Genomic DNA, 11554 nt, shown 5'->3' on the forward strand with positions numbered 1-11554 from the left:
AATCACACATTCCTAAGAACAAAAATGTTTAAAGGATCAAACATCCAGTGTATGTATGATAATCATCAAATAAATATTAGTATTCACTTCACACCACAGCTAAAGATAGATACAGAGTATCCAATTTCAGTCATTTAATGAAACAGTTTTCACCAAAAATTACTTTCCTGCTTCCAGCCTTTTGCATTTCCAAGATATCAATATTTGTATTCACAAACTTCGAAGGGCTGTCAAATTATCCTAGTAAAATCACGGGGCTTAGAAGAATAAAACCAGCCAACATTTGTTGCAAGCTTTAACAGAATTCCGTAGTTCCACTATTCCACCATCCTTCAGCCAAATGGCTAAGATATCCTCCAGACCCCCCAACCCCACCAACACTCTTTGTCTTTTCCGCGCCCATCAAAGACAATATACCCAAAAAAGGCACGGTCAAATGGATAATGCTCCAAAAAAAAGAGTTATGTGAGATAAGGCACGGTCAAAGTCACCAGACATTTATTAAGTAAAAAGTTAAAACTGTGTATGACTAATATACCGCAGCCAAGAAATCAGTTTACCATACCCCTAGCCCCTCTACTCTATCATTCTCTTTTATTGGTTCAGTTAACCGTCTATTCGAGACAGAACACTATGTATTACTAATACACAGCAACTAAGAAATCAGTTTACCATAACCCTAGCCCCTCTACTTTATCGTTCACTTTAATTGGTTCAGTTAAATCCCGTCTAGTCGAGACAGAACACATACCCCTTTTCTTCACTCTCGCTAAAAGTAACGAAAGGAAGCTAACCCAATGACCGGTTGGAGTGACACAAAGGATAGTCCAGGCGCAGCCCCAAGAGAATAAATGAGATAATCTAGTCCATTCAATAAACAGCTTGATATCTACAGTAATATCAGAGTTATTGCAAGTGTCAAGTGACTCACAGCATCTTCTGCAGACAGCGCATGCTCAATAGGTGTGTCAGAGTCACACTCTGTCATAATTCCACCAAATGATTCTTGAATTTCCCCATTCTTTTTTTCACTTTGACCTAGGCTTCTGAATTTGTACTTCGGCAGCCGGTCAATATCCTCTCTAGAAGCTCCTTCCTATTTGTGGAGTACATTCAATGATATGAGAGTGCCAGAACTTTAGACAATAAAAATAAACATAAATGCACAAACCTACCTGATCTGCCACAGCATATAGAATTGCAATGATACATGGAAGACAACAACAAACAGCTATGCCAATAACACAAGCCACCACAACACAAATAACAACGAAGAACACATCAAATGCCAGAAATGTTATAGTGAGCCTGTGAAAACAAAAAAGTATGTGTAACAACACTGTAGAAAAGGTTACTTGGGTAAAAGATAATTGGTAAACCCAGGAAAAAAGTTTACCAGTAAAGCTTCGGCGCATCATCAGCTAAAGTTGGCCCACCAGATGATACCCAATAGAAGCCAATAATCCACCAAATAAATGAGAACATTGTGTTAGCAGACTCCAGATGCTTTGCAACACTGAAAAAAAGTTGTGTAAGAAACAGAAATGGACAATTATGAAACTTAAGCTAAGCAATGCAGATAGTTGATCTAGCTTCAGACTATATAGCGCAGTTTGAACCATTTATCTCAAGTCTCAACCCCTTTTCTTGATAATAGCAAGATGGATCTAGCATTCTTGACATCCTCTACAATTTAGCTCAAGAAGTAAATTGGAAATATGTTCCCATGTAATTTCAAAGAGTGATAAGCACCATAGGAAGCCCAAAACTCACAAACACTGAAACTGAATTAGGAGACTTCGCTGCTCATAAGTTATTAATCAATCAAAGGGAGTGTGGGACATAGGTAAAATTGAACAGAGTAGGCAACTGCAGAGAATAACCTCGCAACAAACATGCAAAAGCATTTAATAGGAACAATGAATAAAATGACTCACAAGAAACAATTTTGAAACAAATATCTAACATCTTAATCAAAAGATAACTGAACAATGAACTGATTACATATTAGATTTGCCATATCAAAACTAGTGTAACATAATTTGCTAGTTAATTCGCTTTTTGAATTCGCAATTTTGCTCTAATTTTCTCAAGAATAGCCCAAAACCGACCGTAATTCTCTTTTTTCAATTTGCGATTTGAGAGGAGATTAACGAATTATGTGACACTAATCAGAACTGATAACTATAGATGCTGAGGAAAAAGCCACATTATAATAGTAAGAGCACTAATTGATACCCATTACCTCAAAAAGAGAAGAAACTGAAAAGAATATAAGCAAGGAAACATAAGTAGATTCATTTATTTTCAAATCCTTCTGTTATGGGGTTGCCTAAACGTTATTTGGAGGGGGGCACTCTGACTTGACATATAATTATCTATAAATCGCGTAGACTAAAATTTATAGGTGGAAACTGGAATGTATTCATGACCCAATATCTTCATTCACCAGTACCAATTCAATAGTAACAAATCCAAATAACAAAATCAACAACAAAATCTCTAGCCTTTCAACTAGAAATCAAAATCTAACACGTACATGCTACACATGATCCATATATACAAAATGCTACTACAATACCCTGATTCCTTTATCAATGATCTTGTAACTACTTCTTAATAAGATTCACATTCAAACAAGTCAACTGAAACACCACAAATTCCCCAACCCATCAGCTACCCCCAAAATAAGAAAAAGGCTACAAAAAAAAGGAATTGACCATGACCATCAAGTAATCAATTGACACCAAAGTAACGTAACAACAATGACAACTACTAGTGCTACCACAACTGACATCCCCAGAGACAGTTACTACTTTCAATCACCGCCATTCAACTTTAACAAAACCCTCAATGAAGTTACAATCAGTCCAATGCTATAATTACCAAGGTTTGTCAGCCTCTCTTTTCATCATTGAATCAACCACAGCTCTCTTCACTATCAAAACCATTGTTTCAAAAGCTTCCACTGACACAAATCACAAAAATATAGTAGTTAATGACATGGCCAGATCCTCAATTCATAAGTAGAGAAAGTATGTATTGCCATACCAGTATATAAAACGGAAAGAAAACAGTATTCCAGTAACAGAATTGATAACCGATTAAATATGGTGTTCCTTACAAAATCATACTAGATAGAATAAAGATGATTTTGGATCCCATTCAAGATGGTGTTCCTTAAAAACTAATACGAGATAGACTAAAATGATCTAAAGGTAGAAAACGGAGCTGGCATAGCCAAGGAATGGGCAAGGCTACAAGGATGAAAAGAAGGGAAAAAAGGCTCCATAAGATTTTCCATGTAAGATACCTAAATCGTGCAATATATTAGACCATTTCACATCAACCTAAGCTTAATTCAGACATCGAAAAGGGCTACATTATTTCTCCAGATTAAGGATGGCAATTTAGTCTGAATCTACCCCTAATACGACTTGATCCAATGAATTTAATTCGAGTTGAATTCGAAAAAAAAATATTCAATCTAAATCTGATTATATAACCTGAGTTCAATTCATAGTCATGCCAGAGTTGCACCTCATAAAAATCCGATATTCTGACCCCACCCAAAATCTGACTCTAAATTTAAAGTTAAGCCATTTTTTCGTTTGAATAAATTTGAACTTCATATCAATAATAAAATGTAAATAAGTTTATTCAAGCCAAATTTGAAGATAAGCTTATTTAAACACATAAAACCCAACATTATCAAATTTTAAGTCTAAACACAATACATGCAAATTCAAAATTTTAATATTGTTTACACTTAAAAGGTAAAAATTTTGGAAATAAAAATGTGTATTTCATAGGTCTTTGAGTTTAGAGCCTTGAACAGTTGAATTTGTTGAACAGTCGAGATGTCCGAAAAAGATTAAAAGACCAACACTTTTATGTCTCTTACTCTCTAAGCTTTACACTCACTAAACTAAACCCTAGATAAAGCCTGCCCTCAGCATCGTTACCCTCTCGTCCTCATCAACGCACACCTGCCACCACAAGCATCCCTCGGCTCGCTATTACCCACTCGGCATCGAAGGCAAGCTAAACATGCTCTCTCTCTCAACGATTTATTTATTTCTTTGTGTATGTGTTCGTGAGACAAATTTGCGTGAGTTTCCATTGAGTCAAATTATTTGTGTGTGTAGTTATCATCAAATAGTATTTGTACTTATGATATATTAAATTGGGTACTACTTAGATTATGTTGTCTTTTGTGTTAAGAAAATATTAATATTAATCTTTGTTAGGTGGCTCTTTTTTGCCTATGTGATGTTGTGCTCATATTTTGAATTTGGTTGTTCAAAATGGATTGAAAATAATTAGTGGTGCAATTGAAAAGGTTTGAAGTGTAGTTGCCATTTGCACTTCATCACCACATAGCTAAGAGATGCTAAGTTTGAATGTTAAAGAATTGTAAAGATTTTGAAGGATTTGGTTAATAAATTGAAACGATGCTCAATGAAAAATTTTCTCCACCCTCATCAAAATTGAACAATAACCATAAGAGGATAATTGATGATTCGAGCAATGTTGAGAGATTGTGGGAAAATCATGTTTCAAGTCAACCAAATAAAAAGCCATGTAAAAGTAAATTAAAGATATATTTGGAGAAAAGACTCATGGTGGATGAAAACAAATTCATTTTGTTGACATGGTGGAATCCGAAATCAAGCAAGTTTCCAACTCTTTTTAGTTTGATGAATTTCTTTGTTAAGTTGTATTCAATGGACTATTTAGTTTGATCGTAATTGTAAGACTATCTTTTCTTTTTAAGTTGAATTTAAAGGACATATTATTATTGTTAAGTTGTATTTAAAAGACTACTCCATCAATTTTTTTATAATTTTGAATCATTAGTATAATATTGTTAAGAATAAAGCTTCATAATAATCCTAACTTCGACGAAGGGTTGAAAGTTCGACTCGAATCCAAGTTAAAGTATGCATAATCTGCGTTCGAGAAAAGGTGGATTTAAAAAAATAATCTAAGATTTATATGGAGCTAAGTCAAAGGGTTGATAATCCAAGTCGAGTCTGACCCAACGCCATCCCTACTCTAGATGTGCATTATTATGACGTCTAGCTATTTACACATAGCATTACCCTTTTAAAAACAAAAAGACTAAACCTTTTGATATTAAAAATATAGCTAAAGAACATTGTATAAAATATAAAAAATAAAAAATAAAAAAAAAATAAAAAAAAAAACTTCCATTGAAACAAGGAGGTGTTCAACATAGCCTTATATGAAACTTTTAGTAATTTGACTTGAATCAAGACACTATTAATTACAATTAGCAGCTTTCATTTCGAAATATATTTAAGCTTTTGAGATAGCTTCTCAAACAAGTCAATAAAACTAGCTTTTAAAATTGTGTTTTGCAAAACGTTAAGATTTTAATTTGGAACAAAAAAAGCCACAATGAATACTTTTTAATAAACAAATCCAAAGCATTAATACAATCTTTAAATACTCCTTAATAGAACTGATCACTTCATCAAAACTGCAAAACTTCACATATTCAACAAAGTCCCGGTCCATATGGATGATAAATAAAAACTTTACATTGGAACACTTACCTTACATAGTCTCCAATTCACAAATACATGTGAGAATTAATTCGAATGGACTTTGATCGACTCAACATGCCAAAGACAACTGAAACAACATCCACCACTTTTTCCGATCCATATGTTTACCACAAAACTTCCAAAAGCACATAGAATACATATTCTTAATTTTCTTTGATTACATTATCTAAACCATTGAGAAACAAATGTCAAAATACATTAGCAACGTTTTAGATTTCATCTATCATGTCCTCTATATAAGAACCCATTCCATTGAAAAAAATATTCCATCTTCAGAATCACGGGTTAGCCTAGTAGTTGAAAATTTTCTCTTTCACCCTAGTGACAAAGAATCGACTTTCACTGCCTACACAAAAGATTAATTTCCCCATGAATGTACACAATTATCTAGTCTTACCCCAATCAAAACGATATCTCACTTAATACATTGCCACATACTACTTAGTAAAGGGGTGCCTACAAAAGTACCACCTTTCACAAAACATAATAGAATAAAATTAACCTTCCATACACACTTTTAAATTAAGTAACAAGCAAGGGGCTTTTAGAATTATTATATTGACAATACTTCATTCCTGATTGGTCTTTTGGCATTTCATTTTAGTCCTTTCCTAATTATCTTTCCAATTCTACATGATTCCTTATTTGGCATATAGTTCCCACTGACAAATCAATAGGGGATAGAGTTCCTGAGATATTTTGAAAAGGTCGGCACCATATTACACTTATAATCAGAAAAAGGACGCATAGGTTAAAATATAACAACACATCATTTTTGCAAACTAATAACATTGAAATCAAAAGCAAACGCCAAACAACTTCCGCATAGCATGCCATGTAAACAATTCACAGTAAATATCAGCTATTCACTATGATTTTCCTTTCACTAGTGATAACTAAGTTACCAGCTAGGCATCAAGATAATAAAAATTTCACATTACCAAAATTTTACATTAAAGAATTTCCTTAATACAATTAAACAAATCCCTCATTGCATTATCTCATTTTCACCATATTATCCAAAACGCCTATATTTTTAGCAATAACATAGTTCAATCATTAACACACACATCTTCATCTCATAAACAATTAATTAAATAGTCACAAGGGAAAAATTACTAAAACAAAAAGTTATACCTAGTATTATCCTCATCCTGATGTCGCTCAACAGCAAATTCCATAGATTCCCCTTCTAAACTAACCGAAGAACTAGAATTTGACCTTGAATTCACATAACTGGAACCATTTGAACCAATATTCAAATTCAAATTTGACCCTGAACTTGGTCCCACTCCAGCACTCCACGCAGCCGATGAACCGAACCTAGGTCTAGCCATCTCTCTCCTCCTCTTATACTCCACAATCACACAAACCATATGCAGAACACACTGAAATCCATAACCGACAAGCCATAATCTTAAGGGAACCTGTGAATTTTCATCACTGCTAATGATCATCATAACAATAGCAACAAACACAAAAATCATGTTCCAAAGAAGGTCAAGTACAACTATTGGAGTAGAATAAGCCCAATCACTTTGACGTTCTTCAATTTGTTGCGCCGCTGATTCTCTCACTGCTACCGATTGTTCTGAAATCATTCTTCGACTATTCGCCTGGCGAAGAAACCTTGCCGCACCACGTAACCCTGCTCTTCCGGAAATCCGACGACTCCTTGAACGGAAAGATCTATCTTCGCCGCCATTTGAAGGAGAAAGAGGAAGAAGCAATGGCGCAGAAGTGTCGGCGTCGGTGGTTGACATGATGGAGAGAAAATTTGGGCGAAAGTGAAAATTAAAGGTACCAGTGATAATATTAGGGTTTTGCGAAGGAGGATTATGAAGAATTGGGGAGAAAATCTGCCATAGATGGTGAAAAATTGAAGAGATAGATATGAATTTCTAGGTTTATTACGACGTCGGAGAAGAAGAGTTGAATATCTTGTAGAAGTACAGGATTATTTAGGTGGTGGAGAAATGCAAAGGAGTTTAGATTTTTCTTTTTTTATTTATTTATTTAAAGTTTATACCAACTAATAATAGGTTGAAAAGTATACTCCTATTAATCGAGATTGTAAAGGAAGTGGGTTTGCATGAAGATACCACGCGACTGATCCAATGACGACTTTGACGAACAAATTGTTTCACCAACAGCGCGTCAAGTTACACTCTTGTCAATTGTCATCTTATCTTTGTTCGTTTAAATTTTATTTTGTCTTTTTATTGAAAAGAAATTTAATTTTACGTTATAATCATTTTATTATTTTCATATGATGAATAAAATGTCAAGTTTTTTATTAAATCAAATGCTCAATTTGAATAGATTTTCAAAATAATATCTTTAAGGGGGATCAACACGTTTGTTTTTATAAAAAAGTTATGATTTATAATAACGTAAATTTAACAAATCTTAACATTATGCCTACCAAGTGGAAAAGTTATAAACTTTGAGTCAACTTGTAGATTAAAAAACATTTTTACAACACGTGAAAAAGCCAAAAATTCGGAGTCACTACGTGGAATTACCAAAAATTAAAAAATAAGTTTGGTACTAAAGTGATTCCCAAAATAACCATCTTTGTGTCTAAGTATATAGTCAGAGTTTGTTCATTGTTAGTAACACCAAACAAGAAAAGAACATGTTAAAAGTAAAAGAAAGTACTTCGGTTATGTTCACTGCTATTAACAGTAAACAAAAGAAGATAAAGTCATAATTTTTAAAAGAAAAAAAATAACTCAGAGAATTAATGTGCCATAGCTTGGAGTCCTTGATTTTCTTTCTTATTTTAAAAATTATAATTTTGTCTTCCTTTTGCTCGTTGTAAATAATAGCGAAAAATATCGTGGTAATTTCTTTTTGACTTTTAACATGCTTTTTTCTTATTTGTTGTTAGTAATAGCGAACAAGTTTATGACCTTTACATTGGACTCAGAGACGTTTAATATGGTAATTACTTTAGAACCAAATTTATAATTTAACCTTTAGATTAAAAAAGGTTTGTTTATTTTAAAATTATATTTCTTATACTCCCTCTTATTCATCCTAACATTATGTTTGGATAATAATCCTAGAGAGAAAAAAAAGATGCATGCGGAAAGAGAAGGGAAGAAAAATAGAAGGAAAGTAACTCTTGTTTATTTAGAATGAAAGGGAAGAGAAAGAAATTAGATGATAGTTTTCTTTTCAAACTTTGGAGAGATTGAGACTTTAATTAAATTATTTATCTGATCATCGTCATCGTCATCATAATCGTAACCAGTGTATTCTGCTCATATAAAATATAATTAGGGTCTGGAGAGGAAAAGAAGACGACAACTCGTATCCATTAAGAAGAATGTGGCCAAAGGTCCCTCAACTCAAGAAAGATTCTCAGAAAAATCCTCAAAAAACCCAAACAAAACTAAAAAATAGGAGTATCTGTCTAATCACCACAAATAACTCCCCTTCAAATTTCTTCTCTTCCATTTTGTTATTCAAACAAGAAATCACTCATCCCTATAAATTTCTCTTTTTTCTTTCCTTTATTTCATTCCATCTAAACACACTTTAAATGCCATATTTAACAATGTTATTTTTAGCTGGTAAAAAAAAACTACATGTAGAGGAGAAAGAGTATGTATATAGCATTTGTTCATGGTGTTTTAGTTTTATTAACTTTAGTTACTCTCTCCAATATCTTCTCCCACCAAAACCCATATTTGTTTACTTGGGCTCTAAAAATGCTAAAAGAAAAATTCCCACCAAAATTTTCACTTGTTGAAATACGAAAAATGTTGAATTTTTTTTCCATAAAAACTCATTTTCACTTGTTGAATTCCAACACCAAATAATGAAACTCATTAATATTCCAAATTTTTTTTAAAAAAAATGTTAAATTAAAAATTAATTTACATGACTAGAAATTTGAAAACCCCAAGTACAAATTGTAAGAATGACAGGGGTTGTCTTTCTCATTAAGATTAATGTTAATATATACAAGATTACCACTATACTTTAGAAAACTAAATATTTTCCTAATATTCTACATAATCACAAAGATTATACAAAAAATATGCAAAAAAATAAAGAGATATTATTCTAAGATATGCTAATATTCTAATACACCCCTGCAGTCGAATCGGGAGGTTTAGAGACGCTGAGACTGGAACGAAAATCATCAAATAATACTTGAGGAAGGCCTTTGGTGAAAATGTCAGTAATCTGATAACGAGATGGAACATGAAGTACTCGAACATCACCACGTTTAACTTTTTCACGAATAAAGTGAATGTCGATCTCAATATGCTTAGTGCGCTGATGATGGACTGGATTACCAGCTAAATAAATGGCACTAATATTGTCGCAATAGACAAGGGTAGCTGTGGTAATAGGACAATGCAGCTCAAGAAGTAAATTGCGAATCCAGCAAGTTTCAGAAACAATATTAGCAACACCACGATATTCAGCTTTAGCACTAGACTTGGAAACAGTAGGTTGTCGTTTAGCTGACCAAGAAATTAAATTATCACCCAGAAAAACACAATAACCAGAAGTGGAGCGGCGAGTGTCAGGACAACCACCTCAATCAGCATCGGTATAGGACAAAAGAGTCGAAATATTAGAACGATATAACTGCAGACCATAGTGAAGAGTGCCCTTGACATAGCGAAGAATACGGTGAATAACAGCCATATGTTCAATGCGAGGATCATGCATATAAAGGCAAACTTGCTGAACGGCATATGAAATATCGGGGCAGGTGAAAGTAAGATACTGCAAGGCTCCAGCTAGGCTACGATACAAGGTAGGATCTTCACAAGAACAACCATCATTAGCACGAACTTTGCCGGAGGTAGCAACAGGAGTAGCAATAGGATTACATTGAGACATGCCAGCTTTTTCAAGAATTTCAGAAGCATACCGTTGTTGAGAGAGAAAGAAGCTTGTAGAAGTACGATTAACAGCAATACCCAAGAAATAATTAAGAGGACCCAAATCCTTCATGGCAAACTCAGAGCTAAGTTTGGACATAAGGGACTCATGGAGTGAATCAGAAGAAGCTGTAAGAATAATATCGTCCACATATAATAGCAGATAAGCAATATCAGAGCCATGACAATAAACAAACAAGGAATTATCAGAAATGCTGTTAGAAAATCTAATAGTAGTCGCAAAAGTGGCAAACCGGTGGTACCAAGCACGAGGAGCCTGTTTGAGACCATAAAGAGACCTACGAAGAAGACAAACATGATCAGGACGAGTAGGATCACGAAAACCCAAAGGATGATGCATGTAAACAGTCTCAGTCAAGTAACCATGTAAAAAAGCATTATTAACATCAAGCTGATGAATAGACCAAGACTTGGAAAGAGAAATACTTAAAACAATGCGAATAGAAGCAGGTTTCACAACCGGACTAAAAGTCTCATCACAATCAATGCCTTCCCTTTGAGATTTACCATCACCAACAAGACGCGCTTTATAGCGCTCAAAAGAGCCATCGGACTTGGTCTTTACATAGAACACCTACAAAGACCGAATAATATTAGCATTAGAAGGACGCGGTACCAAATCCCAAGTATGATTCTCAATTAAGGCATCAAATTCTTCTTTCATAGCTAACTTCCAGTTCGGGTCACGAAGGGCATGAAGAGGAGATTTGAGTAAAGGTGAAAAAGAAACAGATAAAGCTTGAGAGTAGTATTTGGGATTGGGTTTGAAAATACCATGTTTACTCCGCGTAGTTATACCGGTTGGTGAGGAAGGAGAAGGTGAGTTGATTGGGCTGCGTGAGGCAGGCCCAATAGAGGAGGGGGAGGAAGAAAGAGGGAGGTGGACTGGGCTGCGTGAGGCAGGCCCAATTGAGGGTGGGGAAGAGGGAGAGGACGGGGTGGGGGCTGGGCTGGTTGGGAGGGCTGAGTTGGTTGGGGCTGGACTGATAGGAGTAGGCCTAGTAGGGGAGAGAAGAGGAGATTGGAGGG

The 11554-nt window shown here is 34.5% G+C and overlaps 1 protein-coding gene across 1 annotated transcript in view; it reads right to left on the bottom strand.

Moving 5' to 3' along the window:
- LOC130810264 (E3 ubiquitin-protein ligase At1g63170-like) overlaps positions 1 to 7688 on the bottom strand; it is an 8392-nt gene extending 704 nt beyond the window's left edge. Inside the window, exons 1-5 of the mRNA XM_057676253.1 lie at positions 6732 to 7688; positions 1397 to 1516; positions 1176 to 1308; positions 932 to 1096; positions 1 to 12 (exon numbers count right to left, since the gene is read on the bottom strand). The exon at positions 1 to 12 is cut by the window's left edge and continues 704 nt beyond it. Coding sequence (XP_057532236.1) covers positions 1 to 12; positions 932 to 1096; positions 1176 to 1308; positions 1397 to 1516; positions 6732 to 7357 — 1056 coding nt within the window. The 5' untranslated portion in view covers positions 7358 to 7688. The remainder of the gene's footprint in view (positions 13 to 931; positions 1097 to 1175; positions 1309 to 1396; positions 1517 to 6731) is intronic.
- Positions 7689 to 11554: the final 3866 nt, after the last annotated feature.

The sequence above is a fragment of the Amaranthus tricolor genome, chromosome 4, assembly GCF_026212465.1.
Source record: "Amaranthus tricolor cultivar Red isolate AtriRed21 chromosome 4, ASM2621246v1, whole genome shotgun sequence".
Taxonomy (NCBI): Eukaryota; Viridiplantae; Streptophyta; class Magnoliopsida; order Caryophyllales; family Amaranthaceae; genus Amaranthus; species Amaranthus tricolor.